Source organism: Lithobates pipiens, unplaced genomic scaffold (genome assembly GCF_037356315.1).
Source record: "Lithobates pipiens isolate NorthernLeopardFrog02 unplaced genomic scaffold, aLitPip1_a1.2 Scaffold_18, whole genome shotgun sequence".
NCBI classification, from domain to species: Eukaryota; Metazoa; Chordata; class Amphibia; order Anura; family Ranidae; genus Lithobates; species Lithobates pipiens.
Window position 1 is genome coordinate 80,068,654 of NW_027507758.1, and position 16,664 is coordinate 80,085,317.

A 16,664-nucleotide genomic window follows, 5' to 3' on the forward strand; every position below is an offset into this window, starting at 1 on the left:
ACTTGCAGTGCAAAGTGGATTTTCCTTTAGTAAATAACCCCCATAGTTAAAATACATGTATGTGAATTGCCCTGCCCATATGAACCCAACTTCTTCTAGATATACCATTTTTTATTTTGCTTGTTTTATGTGGATAAACGCTTAGGCTCCAAGCACACTGCGCTTAAAAGACACTGCTTCTACAGGAGTTTTGTGTTCGGCCTGTAGAAGCATCTCAATGTTATCCTATGTGTCCATGCACCTTTAGGACGATTACAGGCATATTTTGGGCTCAATGTTTAGAGACAGGGAAAAAAAAACCTTCTGGTTTGCGTTTCTTATTTGAGCTTACTGGCAGAAAAAAACGTAAAACCCTCCTAAACTTTGTACAAAAAAACGTTCTTGAACTGGATTTTTTTTAAGCCCAGGCTCCATGCACACTGGGCTTAAAAAAACGTCTGTTCTCTTGGGAGTAAAAAACACTCATATAGAGCATTTTTTTGTACAAAGTCTAGATGTGTTTAGAGTTTTAATTTTTTTCTGCCAGTGAACGTCAATCAGAAACGTGAACCAGGAGGATTTTTTTTTCTGCCTCTAATCGTTAAACTCAAAATATGCCTCTTAACGATGTAATGTGCATGGACACATAGGATAACACTGACCTGCTTCTACAGGCAGAACACAAAACTCCTGTAGAAGCAACGTTTTTTAAGCCAGTGTGCATGGGGCCTAAAGGTCTTTTTCTGCCACTGAGCTGTGCTGGGTTTCTGATGTGTCCCTGCACTTAAACCATACGATACCCTTTTTCTCCAAAAGTAATCCATACACATCTGTTACTTAATGCCCCTGTAATCTATTTTATGATTTGTCCAATGATTTGTCCAAATCATTTGGTGGAGGGGGGGTTTATGGTGTGGGGTTGTTTTTCACGGGTTGGGCTTGGTATCCACCCTCTAATAGAAAGTCAGATCGCAGCAGCAAAAAAAAAAAAAAAGAGAGCTTTGGAGGAGCCTGAGAGCAATAGAAGGTACATTTTGGAGTTGAGAATAAAAACTTGATTTTTCTTTTTTTTTTAAGCCACAGTTTAATGTCAGTTTATGGAGGAATGGGTTACCTCCATTGCATACCTACTCTCGAGTTATTAATTTCTATTTTCAGTATGTCCCAAGATGCAAGCTCTGGTAGACTGGCTTTAGGAACTACACTTTACAGAGGGGCCTTGGCACAGCAATACAAAAAAACATCAACTGTTGTTTAGACTTTTAGGCCCCTTTTTTTACATGGCAAGGTCGCTTGGATCCGCCTGTTCGTTTTTTATGCGGATCCGAGCGGGCCATCCATTGGCTCCTATAGCGAGACTGATGTCAGCGGAGATGTGTCCACTGACACCCGGGTGCCATCTACCACCCAATCCGCTAAAATCAGATGTATGGTGATATGTTCGAGATGCATCTTGGCGGATCAGATGAGATATGATGAAAATGGACATGCTGTCCGTTTTCATCCGATCTCTCCATAGGAATCAGCGGCGCTCTGACAGGCCCCTCCCTGCTCAGTGAGCAGAGACGGGCCTGTCATCTGCCGACTCAGCGAAGCTCAACGGAACAATGTCGTGCTGAGTTGGCGGACTCCGCTGTGCAGATCCGCTTTGCGTGGAAGAAGCCTTATACATTCAACCAGCACTTACAAAATGTCAGTTGTCCTTAAAAGTACTACAAAATGTTCTCACAGTGGTCTTCAGTATTTTGAAGACCACCTTTGTTTTTTGTTTTGTTTGCTATAGAGATTTTGGATTGTATTCCTATGAAAATTTTCATGATTCAGGCACCCCTGCCAGACAGCACAGCCTATTCAGTTACCTGACTTTTATCTACTGTAGCTAAGTCATACAGCTTGGTCACTAGTTGACTATAAAGAAGAAGAAGCTCACTTGTGAAATCATCCCTGAGCTCTCTTCCTTTATAAGAAAACTTCCAGTGTTAGACTGAGAACACTGTGAAATGCAGTAGTAGCTGAGTGGCTCAGAATACTGCACATTCCTTGGTCAGTCTAGCTGGAGGCTACAGGAGGCTAATAAAAAGATAGATTATGGTACAATTTAAAGATACTTTATACAGATTTATAATGAATACATAAACTTAAACTGGGCTACTTTCTGGTATGAATTTTTTATCTGCTTTATGGTATGCAGAGCAAAATGGGGGGGGGGGGGGGGCAATAAGGACATTTAACAGAGATGGGAGCTTACTGCAGAAGAATTAAACCCAAGTTAGGGTTTACGCAATTTTTATTACTTATCACTTGCTATAACCTCTGTTTTCTTTTCAGGCAACTACGATATGAGTGGAATGACCAGAATAACTCATGCTATGTAGTGCAGGGCAGTGCCTCCTTTATATATGGCTATGAGTATTTGGGCTGCTCTTCACGCCTTGTTATAACACCTCTCACTGATCGCTGTTGGCTGACCCTGACTGGAGCACTGCACTTGCATCTTGGAGGGTCCCCAGCAGGGCCAGCTGGGACTGGAAAAACAGAAACTGTCAAGGATCTGGCCAAAGTAAGTCACTGTTTGAAACTGGAAACATTTTTTATAAGTCTTTTTGTTGATAAGAAATTATTGTTGTTCATATTGTTTTATTTTTATCAATAGGCATTAGGAAAACAGTGTGTGGTGTTTAATTGTTCAGAAGGCTTGGACTACAAGGTATGTTTAGTAAATGGCTTTTATGATTTACTTGAAGATTTAACCCTTTTACCCTGAATAGCATCACAGTTAAAAAAACAATTGTAATAATTTCAGCAGATTCAGGCTTATTCAGCATACATGCAAATTTGCAGACAGGTTTACCTTTAGAATATATGATTTGACACTGCACACAGTATTTGAAGCCCTGAAGCCTGAATCCATCATAATGCTCCCAATGGCAAGTGGCCGCATTTCCTAATGAGAATAACTTCTGAGCCTTCGCCTCCATCCTGGGAGAAAGAAGAGGTTCTTATTGATCAGCATGGTCAGGGGTCAAGTCCTGGGGAAAAAAGTGTGGGAACTCCCACCCAAGATCCACTCCCCCACCAAAAAATAAATAAAAATGATATGCTCATATGCACGAGCACTTCAAAAGTGGTATTTTTCATCCAATTTTCGTATTGTGTGTGTGAAGCTTAACTGTTAGTACATAAAAAAAAAAAAATCCTCAATAAACATAAATACGGTAATTCTATATGAATAATCAGCATTCATTCCATTGTGCTTCCATGCAAATGTGAACATCATGTTCTGATCTTTATTGGGGAATGTTATTTTGTATATAGAGTGTTTATGTGGTGAGTTTACACTTTTCATTGAACAGAGTTTGGATAACACAGGGTTAAACGGAAAGGTCATAAATGAACTACACATTATCTGGACAGAATGCTTGGGGAGATAGTCATGTGTTCCTGCTTAGGAGATGTATGTTAGCTTGGGGGGCTGCAAACTCTGCAGGGCTCCAACACACACTCGCTGCTATTCAAACCCTTCACATATTTCCACATAATCTTCCCTCCTGGCATTAAACTTTGCCAGGTATTGTGCTCAGCTTACCACCCCAAACTGATGTTCCTCCTTCAGCTCACCTCTCTCCCTGCATGTCCTGTGAGCAGAATAGCTGTGCTCCTCCCTTGGGTTCTCTCATCATATGGCACTGAAGATAGAGGAGGGGGGGGGGGGGTTCAGTGGGACACACACAGCAAGTATGCAGGAGACTGGGGGGGGGGGGGAATGAGGAGACAGAAAATCAGGAGGGGCCGGCGGGGAGGATCATCACGAGAAGTCTGACTAAATACAATCTCTTAGCAGCAGGGACCTGATCTACCCATCAGCTAGCTATGATTGGCAGGTAGATCGAAGAGGAAGCTGTCATGGTGCCCCCTACTGGCAATACCTGAATGGTCAGTCCACCCCTGGTGTGTGGCACTTACTATTGCGAGCTGTGTCGGCAGCTGCTGGTGTAGCACGTGCCACACAGCTCGCATTCTTCAAAGTCTTGCAGGACATGGCTGCTAATGGGAACTGAGTTCCTGTTGTGGAAAACGTACAGGAACTCCATTCCCATGCGTTCCCGCAGGACTTGAGCCCTGAGCATGGTCATATGGCTGTGCCAACCAATGAGCATTATGATACTAACAGGGTACAGGGGTGCTAGTGCAGTGTACAGTGCATGGGTCATCTTCTTTAAAAGTAAACTTTTGGTTTCCCTTTAAGAATGTAGGAGGGTTGGGCTGACCAGGGCCTTGATTAGTTTTGGTACTTTTTTTGAAAACAACTTGGCATTAAATTAAACTATCTTTAGGTTTATAGTTAAAAAGTTGTCAGAAGCAAAACGTGTTAAGGCAGGAATTGCAAGAGCTCAAATCTAGTAGAATCTAAAGCAGCCTTTTTCAACCTTAATACCTTGGAGGGGGCCTTGAAATATTTTGAGGTCTAAGGGAACCCCCGTTTAAAATAATTATCTATACATAATTTATATCTACAGTTTATGGTACATTAGCGTGTTCAATTGTAGCTATTAGCTCTTAGGATGGGGACTTGTCTTCTGAAACACATCAGATTCTAACTACAGATATTGGGTATCCACCATGTTGGAGTTGTGATTTGATGGGCTTTTATATGTTCTCTTGTTTGTGAGTATGTCTTTTGGCTTTTTAATAAATTGAATATGGTGCTGAAAGTAATGCACTAGGCATTTGCTCCCTCCTTTCTCTTCTTTGCCAGTTGTAGCATATTAATAAATAAAAGAATAATATCTATTATACTTGTCACCCAAAGTGGATAATTTTTTGAGCAATTTAAAGCGTAATAATTAAAAAGAATAATAATGACCAGAATAGATATACAGATAGTGAAAATGATCACCTCACACTGGTGATCATTTTAGGACTCTTGCATTGGGGTCAGTAGAAAGGGGCCCTCCTTCATTGACAACCAGATGAAAAGGACCCACTTTAATTGGTGGTCAGTGGGAAAAGGGTCACCTTATATGGGTGGTTAGTGTATTGCCCATTTATATTGGTGGTCAGTGGGAACATGCCCCCTTATACAGTGGGGAAAATAAGTATTTGATCCCCTGCAGATTTTGTAAGTTTGCACACTTACAAAGAAATGAAGGGCCTATAAGTGGAATCATATGTGTATTTTTAATGATAGACAGAATATCAACCATAAATCTAAGAAAAAAAACACATAATGCAAATGTTAAAAATTGAGTTGCAGTTCACTGAGTAAAATAAGTATTTGATCCCCTACCAACCAAAAATAGTTTTGGCTTCCACAGGCTGGCTACAGTATGTGCTCATATGGTACACAAATTAGTCCTGTTAATTTAAGAAGGTACTACTAATGACAACTCGTTAGGTTTATAAAAGACACTTGTCCACAGAAGCACTTTCTTCCATTCAAGCCCACTATCATGTGCAAGACCCAAGAGCTGCCAAAGGACGTTAGGAATAAGATTGTAGACCTGCACAAGGCTTGAATGGGCTACAAGACCACCAGCAAGAAGCTAGGTAAGACGGAAACAACTGTTGGATCGATTCGCAAATTGAAGAAATACATAACCATCAATTGCCCTCAGTCTGGAGCTTCATGCAAGGTTTCACCTCTTTGGGTAAGGATGATCATGAGAAAAGTGAGGGATCAGCTCAGAACTACATGGGAGGAGCTTGTGAATGATCTCAAGGCAGTTGGGGCAACAGCCACCAAACAAACCATTGGTAACACAATACGCTGCCATGAATTGATATCTCCTGCAGTGCCCGCAAGGTCCCCCTCCTCAAGAAGGCACATGTACAGGTCCATCTGAACTTTGCCAGTGAACATCTAAATGATTCAGAGAAGTATTGGGAGAAAGTGCTGTGGTCAGATGAGACCAAAATGTAGCTCTTCGACTCGCTGTGTTTGGAGGAAGGAAAAAGCTGACTATTACCCTAAGAACATCATCCCTACTGTCAAGCGTGGGGGTGGAAACATTATGCTTTGGGGCTGTTATTCTACTAAAAGTACAGCTGGGCTTTGCAGCATTGAGGAGCCAACGTATAGGGCCATGTATTGTAATTGTGTCCCACTTGTTGGTGATTCTTCACAAAAAATAAAAATTTTATATCTTTATGTTTGAAGCCTGAAATGTGGCAAAAGGTTGAAAAGTTCAAGGGGGCCGAATACTTTCGCAAGGCACTGTATATATATAAACAGCAAAGCCAGATGGCTAGTAATCACCTATACTCTGTTTTAGATGATGGGGAAATTCTTCTCAGGAATGGCTCAGTCTGGATCCTGGTGCTGTTTTGATGAATTTAACCGCATAGATGTGGAAGTTCTGTCCGTAATTGCCTCACAGGTTCATGCGATCAAAATGGCAAAAGACAGTCAAGCTATAAGGTGAGCAATCATAATGTAGTACTCTGCCACAAACCTAAATTAAAGGAGTTGTAAAAAAAAATGAACACGCAGGAGTTAATTTACTAAAGGCAAACAGGCTGTGAACTTTGCAAAGTGCAGTTGCACTCTGCAAGTGCAATTGCTCCAGAACTTAGTAAATGAGGTAAAGCTTCACCTTGCAAAAAGTACCCAATCACGTGCAAGGAAAATAAAAAAACTGCATTTTTGCTTGCACATGATTGGATGATTGAAGTGAACAGTTTTTGCTCATTTACTAAACTCTGAAGCAACTGCTCTTGCAGAGTGTAACTGCGCTTTGCAAAGTGCACAGTGTATTTGCCTTTAGTAAATCAACCCCACATTGTGAACTGACAAGTGCTGACAGAAAGAAAAATAATTTGTTTGGCCTGTGATGGAGATTGTTAACTTGTTCTTCTCAAGATCTACACACAGAATGAACAAGCTTCATGTAGTCTATTACTATATCAGTTTGTGGCTGCCTTCTGTGGAAAGCAATATAAATTATTTACAATTAGTGATGGCCGAACGGTTCGCCCGGCGGTCGTTTCGCGGCGAATTTCCGACTTTCGCCGTCCGCGGGTTCGAACGCCTTTTTCCGTCGTTCGCCCCGGCGGACTTACGTGTTTAATGTATACAAGAACTTTAACCTTTCGTGACACGTTTATCATGTGTTACAGGACAACCAATTGAGACATGACAGCTCATGGACACTTGGACATTCCCCCTAACCTATAAATACACCCGATCCGGTGGCCATTTTACATTCTTTCTTCTGTCACTGTAGGGAAAGGATCCTGTGTGGAGTAGGGACAGAGAAAACGCTAGCTATTTGGTACACAAAAGTTCTTTTCAGGACTGGTATAGGTGTTAGGTCAGCAGCCTGAGTTTCTTTTGTCAGTTTAGATAAAGGGACAGAGCGCTGTATGCTGCTATTTTAGGGACAGCTCAGCCAGATTAGTCTTTCTTCATCATCATCATCATCATCATCATTAGCTGTTACTATCAGGTCCACAAAAGAGCTGTTCCAGCTAATCGTTCCAGCCTACTCTTTTTTGCCAATTTGTATAGGGACAGGCAGGAAGCAGTGTGTCAGGCAGTGAGGATAATTTTAAAGACTTGCTGTTACTATTAGTTCCACAAAGGTTCTTTTCAGGACTGGTATCAGTGGTACGGTAATAGGCTTGTACACGTATAATATTCTTTCTTCCAAATATAGAAAGAATATTATACTTGACTGCTGCCCTTCTGCTGCAGTCTGCTAATCATTCACAACTCACTTGTTCCACAAAGCTCTTTATCAGGACTGGTAACTTGGTCTGTCTAGGGTGCTACGGTACATAGGCTTGGGTGCGGTACAGTCTGCTGTTCTGTAAGGACCGCTATCGGTCCACAATAGATAGGGTTGCCGTGCACTACTGCTGACCGCTGCCCTATACTGCAGCAGTCCTTCAGCGGTATAGGGACTGACGCACAGTCTGCTAAACACTAATACACAACCTGCTTGGTCCACAAAAGTTCTTATAAGGACTGGTAACTTGGTATAGGGTGCTACGGTACATAGGCCTGAGTGCGTTACAGTCTGCTGTTCTGTAAGGACCGCTATCGGTCCACAATACATAGGGTTGACGTGCACTACTGCTGACCGCTGCCCTATACTGCAGCAGTCCTTCAGCGGTATAGGGACTGACGCACAGTCTGCTAAACACTAACACACAACCTGCTTGGTCCACAAAAGTTCTTATAAGGACTGGTAACTTGGTATAGGGTGCTACGGTACATAGGCCTGAGTGCAGTACAGTCTGCTGTTCTGTAAGGACTGCTATCGGTCCACAATACATAGGGTTGCCGTGCACTACTGCTGACCGCTGCCCTATACTGCAGCAGTCCTTCAGCGGTATAGGGACTGACGCACAGTCTGCTAAACACTAATACACAACCTGCTTGGTCCACAAAAGTTCTTATAAGGACTGGTAACTTGGTATAGGGTGCTACGGTACATAGGCCTGAGTGCAGTACAGTCTGCTGTTCTGTAAGGACCGCTATCGGTCCACAATACATAGGGTTGCCGTGCACTACTGCTGACCGCTGCCCTATACTGCAGCAGTCCTTCATTGGTATAGGGACTGACGTACAGTCTGCTAATCACTAACACACAACCTGCTTGGTCCACAAAAGTTCTTATAAGGACTGGTAACTTGGTATAGGGTGCTACGGTACATAGGCCTGAGTGCGTTACAGTCTGCTGTTCTGTAAGGACCGCTATCGGTCCACAATACATAGGGTTGCCGTGCACTACTGCTGACCGCTGCCCTATACTGCAGCAGTCCTTCATTGGTATAGGGACTGACGTACAGTCTGCTAATCACTAACACACAACCTGCTTGGTCCACAAAAGTTCTTATAAGGACTGGTAACTTGGTATAGGGTGCTACGGTACATAGGCCTGAGTGCGTTACAGTCTGCTGTTCTGTAAGGACCGCTATCGGTCCACAATACATAGGGTTGCCGTGCACTACTGCTGACCGCTGCCCTATACTGCAGCAGTCCTTCATTGGTATAGGGACTGACGTACAGTCTGCTAATCACTAACACACAACCTGCTTGTTCCACAAAAGTTCTTATAAGGACTGGTAACTTGGTATAGGGTGCTACGGTACATAGGCTTGAGTGCGGTACAGTCTGCTGTTCTGTAAGGACCGCTATCGGTCCACAATAGATAGGGTTGACGTGCACCACTGCTGACCGCTGCCCTATACTGCAGCAGTCCTTCAGCGGTATAGGGACTGACGTACAGTCTGCTAATCACTAACACACAACCTGCTTGTTCCACAAAAGTTCTTATAAGGACTGGTAACTTGGTATAGGGTGCTACGGTACATAGGCTTGAGTGCGGTACAGTCTGCTGTTCTGTAAGGACCGCTATCGGTCCACAATAGATAGGGTTGACGTGCACCACTGCTGACCGCTGCCCTATACTGCAGCAGTCCTTCAGCGGTATAGGGACTGACGTACAGTCTGCTAATCACTAACACACAACCTGCTTGTTCCACAAAAGTTCTTATAAGGACTGGTAACTTGGCATAGGGTGCTACGGTACATAGGCTTGAGTGCGGTACAGTCTGCTGTTCTGTAAGGACCGCTATCGGTCCACAATAGATAGGGTTGACGTGCACCACTGCTGACCGCTGCCCTATACTGCAGCAGTCCTTCAGCGGTATAGGGACTGACGTACAGTCTGCTAATCACTAACACACAACCTGCTTGTTCCACAAAAGTTCTTATAAGGACTGTTAACTTGGTATAGGGTGCTACGGTACATAGGCTTGAGTGCGGTACAGTCTGCTGTTCTGTAAGGACCGCTATCGGTCCACAATAGATAGGGTTGACGTGCACCACTGCTGACCGCTGCCCTATACTGCAGCAGTCCTTCAGCGGTATAGGGACTGACGTACAGTCTGCTAATCACTAACACACAACCTGCTTGTTCCACAAAAGTTCTTATAAGGACTGGTAACTTGGTATAGGGTGCTACGGTACATAGGCTTGAGTGCGGTACAGTCTGCTGTTCTGTAAGGACCGCTATCGGTCCACAATAGATAGGGTTGACGTGCACCACTGCTGACCGCTGCCCTATACTGCAGCAGTCCTTCAGCGGTATAGGGACTGACGTACAGTCTGCTAATCACTAACACACAACCTGCTTGTTCCACAAAAGTTCTTATAAGGACTGTTAACTTGGTATAGGGTGCTACGGTACATAGGCTTGAGTGCGGTACAGTCTGCTGTTCTGTAAGGACCGCTATCGGTCCACAATAGATAGGGTTGACGTGCACCACTGCTGACCGCTGCCCTATACTGCAGCAGTCCTTCAGCGGTATAGGGACTGACGTACAGTCTGCTAATCACTAACACACAACCTGCTTGTTCCACAAAAGTTCTTATAAGGACTGGTAACTTGGTATAGGGTGCTACGGTACATAGGCTTGAGTGCGGTACAGTCTGCTGTTCTGTAAGGACCGCTATCGGTCCACAATAGATAGGGTTGACGTGCACCACTGCTGACCGCTGCCCTATACTGCAGCAGTCCTTCAGCGGTATAGGGACTGACGTACAGTCTGCTAAACACTAATACACAACCTGCTTGGTCCACAAAAGTTCTTATAAGGACTGGTAACTTGGTATAGGGTGCTACGGTACATAGGCTTGAGTGCGGTACAGTCTGCTGTTCTGTAAGGACCGCTATCGGTCCACAATAGATAGGGTTGACGTGCACCACTGCTGACCGCTGCCCTATACTGCAGCAGTCCTTCAGCGGTATAGGGACTGACGTACAGTCTGCTAAACACTAATACACAACCTGCTTGGTCCACAAAAGTTCTTATAAGGACTGGTAACTTGGTATAGGGTGCTACGGTACATAGGCTTGAGTGCGGTACAGTCTGCTGTTCTGTAAGGACCGCTATCGGTCCACAATAGATAGGGTTGACGTGCACCACTGCTGACCGCTGCCCTATACTGCAGCAGTCCTTCAGCGGTATAGGGACTGACGTACAGTCTGCTAAACACTAATACACAACCTGCTTGGTCCACAAAAGTTCTTATAAGGACTGGTAACTTGGTATAGGGTGCTACGGTACATAGGCTTGAGTGCGGTACAGTCTGCTGTTCTGTAAGGACCGCTATCGGTCCACAATAGATAGGGTTGACGTGCACCACTGCTGACCGCTGCCCTATACTGCAGCAGTCCTTCAGCGGTATAGGGACTGACGTACAGTCTGCTAAACACTAATACACAACCTGCTTGGTCCACAAAAGTTCTTATAAGGACTGGTAACTTGGTATAGGGTGCTACGGTACATAGGCTTGAGTGCGGTACAGTCTGCTGTTCTGTAAGGACCGCTATCGGTCCACAATAGATAGGGTTGACGTGCACCACTGCTGACCGCTGCCCTATACTGCAGCAGTCCTTCAGCGGTATAGGGACTGACGTACAGTCTGCTAAACACTAATACACAACCTGCTTGGTCCACAAAAGTTCTTATAAGGACTGGTAACTTGGTATAGGGTGCTACGGTACATAGGCTTGAGTGCGGTACAGTCTGCTGTTCTGTAAGGACCGCTATCGGTCCACAATAGATAGGGTTGACGTGCACCACTGCTGACCGCTGCCCTATACTGCAGCAGTCCTTCAGCGGTATAGGGACTGACGTACAGTCTGCTAAACACTAATACACAACCTGCTTGGTCCACAAAAGTTCTTATAAGGACTGGTAACTTGGTATAGGGTGCTACGGTACATAGGCTTGAGTGCGGTACAGTCTGCTGTTCTGTAAGGACCGCTATCGGTCCACAATAGATAGGGTTGACGTGCACCACTGCTGACCGCTGCCCTATACTGCAGCAGTCCTTCAGCGGTATAGGGACTGACGTACAGTCTGCTAAACACTAATACACAACCTGCTTGGTCCACAAAAGTTCTTATAAGGACTGGTAACTTGGTATAGGGTGCTACGGTACATAGGCTTGAGTGCGGTACAGTCTGCTGTTCTGTAAGGACCGCTATCGGTCCACAATAGATAGGGTTGACGTGCACCACTGCTGACCGCTGCCCTATACTGCAGCAGTCCTTCAGCGGTATAGGGACTGACGTACAGTCTGCTAAACACTAATACACAACCTGCTTGGTCCACAAAAGTTCTTATAAGGACTGGTAACTTGGTATAGGGTGCTACGGTACATAGGCTTGAGTGCGGTACAGTCTGCTGTTCTGTAAGGACCGCTATAGGTCCACAATAGATAGGGTTGACGTGCACCACTGCTGACCGCTCACCTATACTGCAGCAGTCCTTCAGCGGTATAGGGACTAAGAGTTTTGTCACAGGGTCATTTAAAAAATGACATGCAGAGGAAGAGGCAGGCCCTTCCGCAGGGGTGGTAGGGGTAGGGCAGGAGCAACAGGCTTGAGCCAAAGTGGGAAGTTGCAGAAGGTGCGTTCAATTACTTTAAAGGATGCACCAGACTTGGTTGAGTGGCTCGCTCAGCCTTACTCTTCTGCACCCTCCTCATCCTCTCGATCTGCACCCTCTTCTTCACTCTCTGCTATGTGCACCCCCAAAGACACTACCACCAACAACACCACCACCACCACATACCTTCCGCTTGAGTGCAAATGGGGGCCTTCATGCTCCAGTGTTTTAATAGGGACCCCCGTATAAAAAGCATGAGGGTCAAGGACCAGTACTGGGTGGCAACGTACTTAGATCCCCGGTACAAACACAAAATGGCGGAAATGTTACCGCCGTCGCAGAGGGCTGTCAGAATGCAGCACTTCCAGGCCTTGCTTCGAGAAATGCTGCATTCTGCTTTTGCGTGCGCTGGCAGAGGAGCAATTCCCACTCCCAGAGAAGGATTTGCGGGTACCAATCCAACAGCGCCTGCAAGAAGAGGCCGGTTTGAAGATGTGTTGGTGACTTCGGATATGAGGTCATTCTTTCAGCCGACCCATCGACAGGTGTCATCCGGATCCAGCATCAGGGAACGCCTAGACCGTCAGGTGTCCGACTACATTGGGTTAACGGCCGATGTGGACGCTCTGAGGAGTGATGAACCCCTGGACTACTGGGTGGGCAGGCTTGACCTCTGGCCAGAGCTTGCCCAATTTGCAATCGAACTGTTGGCTTGCCCCTCATCCAGTGTCCTGTCCGAAAGGACGTTCAGCGCAGCAGGGGGGATTGTGACCGATAAGCGTACTCGCCTAGCTCACGACAGTGTTAACTACCTCACATTTCTAAAAATGAATGAGGCATGGATCTCGGAGGAATTCAACACATGTGATCAGTAGACCATGTATATGTCTATAAACAATTTTTGGAATCAAGCACACAGACCTTCTTAATTCATTTGGCTCACTTCCCTGACCCAAAAAAGCACACCGTACTATATGCCCCTACCCTCCTCTTTGAAGAGGTTGAGCGGTGTCATATTTCTACTGGGGCTGCTTATTATGAGGGGTTCCCACCATCCCTGTGCTGTGCTGACTTCCTCCTGGGTGTTCTTATTATGAGGGGCTCCCACCATCCCTGTGCTGTGCTGACTTCCTCCTGGGGGTTCTTATTATGAGGGGCTCCCACCATCCCTGTGCTGTGCTGACTTCCTCCTGGGGGTTCTTATTATGAGGGGATCACACCATCCCTGTGCTGTGCTGACTTCCTCCTGGGGCTGCTTACGGTGCTGCTGTCAGCGCTGTATGTCACGGAGCTGCTGTCAGCGCTGTATGTCACGGAGCTGCTGTCAGCGCTGTATGTCACGGAGCTGCTGTCAGCGCTGTATGTCACGGAGCTGCTGTCAGCGCTGTATGTCACGGAGCTGCTGTCAGCGCTGTATGTCACGGAGCTGCTGTCAGCGCTGTATGTCACGGAGCTGCTGTCAGCGCTGTATGTCACGGTGCTGCTGTCAGCGCTGTATGTCACGGAGCTGCTGTCAGCGCTGTATGTCACGGAGCTGCTGTCAGTGCTGTATGTCACGGAGCTGCTGTCAGCGCTGTATGTCACGGAGCTGCTGTCAGCGCTGTATGTCACGGAGCTGCTGTCAGCGCTGTATGTCACGGTGCTGCTGTCAGCGCTGTATGTCACGGAGCTGCTGTCAGCGCTGTATGTCACGGAGCTGCTGTCAGCGCTGTATGTCACGGAGCTGCTGTCAGCGCTGTATGTCACGGAGCTGCTGTCAGCGCTGTATGTCACGGTGCTGCTGTCAGCGCTGTATGTCACGGAGCTGCTGTCAGCGCTGTATGTCACGGAGCTGCTGTCAGTGCTGTATGTCACGGAGCTGCTGTCAGCGCTGTATGTCACGGAGCTGCTGTCAGCGCTGTATGTCACGGAGCTGCTGTCAGCGCTGTATGTCACGGTGCTGCTGTCAGCGCTGTATGTCACGGAGCTGCTGTCAGCGCTGTATGTCACGGAGCTGCTGTCAGCGCTGTATGTCACGGAGCTGCTGTCAGCGCTGTATGTCACGGAGCTGCTGTCAGCGCTGTATGTCACGGAGCTGCTGTCAGCGCTGTATGTCACGGTGCTGATGTCAGTGCTCTGTATTACGGTGCTGCTGTCAGTGCTCTGTATCTCCTGCACCCTCTTGTTTGCCTACCCTGGTCCCTGACCTTCCCTCTCCTCCATTGCCTTCATTAGCTCCATAGTCCTGAATTGTCAGAACAATTTCCCAAATAAAAAAAAAATGCTTGTAGTTATCGATCCCAAATTCACCTCATACATGTATTATGCTATTGTCCAGGTGGTGGGACTACGTGCTACCCCCTAATAATTACCCCGTGGCCGCAAATTCGACCTAAAGGTTTGCGAAATTCGCCTCCCATTGAAGTCAATGGAGCCCGCGGCGAACGGTCGTTTTCGCGAACGTTTGTGTCCGTTCGCGTTTCGCGTTCGCGAAACGTCCCGTCGGAAGTTCGTCCATCACTATTTACAATGCCAAAACTGGTAAGTGAATCATACATTTCAGACCATCTCTTGCTCCTAAAGGGTGGTTGTGGGTCCTAAGTACACATCCAGCTATCCTCATAGGTCTACGGACATGTTAGATTCTCCAGGTTATCATTGAAGATTAGAAACCATTTCCTCCGGGTCATTTATTTATGATTGGGATGCTAGGAGTATTTACCACCAGGAATAATCACCCTTTAAATTATAAAGGATATAAAGGGAAGCTGTATAGAAATATGTGCATACAGTATAGTAGATCTTTAGTGTTTAAACACAGCTGTACATTGGGTATAGTTTCTCTGGAAAGTTGATTTAAACCTTACTTAACACTATAGATTATCTTTGCCAAATCAGCAACATTGAGGGTGTCATCAGGCTTTTGCAGCAGGGACATGAGGTTGGGGTTTTTCTCCTGTCAAGGCTGCAGGGAGCTGAGCTCATGTAGGGGCACTTTACCCATAACGAACATTTTCACATGTGATTGGTAGAGGGATTGACCCCTTGTAGCTGGCTCTTCCCATACAGTGTCAGGACAAGGTCATCCAATGCACATGGCAAAGATGGCAAACTTCTTCCACCCACCCCAGTTATGCCCTGTACACACGGTCGAACATTCCGACGACAAAATCCATCTGATTTTTTTCAGACGGATTTTGGCCCAAACTTGTCTTGCATACACACGGTCACACAAAGTTGGCAGAAAATCCAATCGTTCAGAATGAGGGGTCTTAGAACACATGACGGGACTATAAAGAGGCCAGTAGCCAATATTTTCCGTCTCATAATTTATTCTGAGAATGCGTGGCACTTTCGTGTGTCGGAATTGTCTACACACAATCGGAATTGAAACGATCAGATTTTGGAAAATTTTGATCCAGATCTCTGTGTGTCGGAAATTCCAACAGAAAAAGTCAGATGGAGCCCACACGATCAGAATTTCCGACAACACCGTCTAATCGCACATTTTCCGGTCAGAAAGTCAGACCGTGTGTACAGGGCATAAGAGTCTCACGTACACATATAAACTGTAGCACAATAATTAAGAAAAATCATTAAAATAGTCAGGGATTGCTTAGTAACCAGACATTGAGACAATGAACACTATGTTGAGAAGTATGCAATGTACAATATAGTGTATATAATGAAGGTGTCTGTAAGGCAGGGGTCAGGAGTATGTAACACACAGAGTGCTGTAATTAGTTTCATATTAAGAATACATATCACAGAGTGCAGGGTTCAGGGGTGCATAATGCAAAAAGTTCAAAGGTCAGGAGTATGTCACACACAGAATGCTATAGTCAGTGCCAGGTTTAGGAGCATATAACACACAGAGAACAGGGGTCAGAAGTATATAATAGACAGAATGCAGGGAACAGGACTGTGTAATGCACAGTAGAGATCAGGAGTACAAAATAAAAAGAGTGCAGCATAACCCCTGCCCTTAAAATCTCCCCTTCCAGCACAAATTCTCCCCCTTCTAACACAAATCTACCCCATCCCGACCCCCCCCCCCCTCCCCTTTGTATGTGAAGATACAGCATCAGTAAGCAGTTTGGATCCATACAGCTAACTTAGAATCTCTGAGGTGATCCATATGCGTGGTTGACCGAACTTAATTGCAAGGTGACACGCTCTAAGGTGAGTGGCCAATGCCTGAGAGTGGGGAGCACCTGAGTGTGGACACAGCAACATGTTATTTTTAAGTTTTTATGAAGTTACCATTATACCTTTAATAAGGACTATATACCAATTATGTT

At 45.6% G+C, this 16,664-nt stretch overlaps 1 protein-coding gene across 1 annotated transcript in view; it reads left to right on the top strand.

The window, feature by feature from the left end:
• The window catches only part of DNAH14 (dynein axonemal heavy chain 14), a 418,175-nt gene that overhangs the window by 178,691 nt on the left and 222,820 nt on the right, over positions 1-16,664 (top strand). The window contains exons 29-31 of the mRNA XM_077485830.1: positions 2,308-2,539; positions 2,633-2,686; positions 6,252-6,397. Of these exons, the coding sequence (XP_077341956.1) occupies positions 2,308-2,539; positions 2,633-2,686; positions 6,252-6,397 (432 nt within the window). The remainder of the gene's footprint in view (positions 1-2,307; positions 2,540-2,632; positions 2,687-6,251; positions 6,398-16,664) is intronic.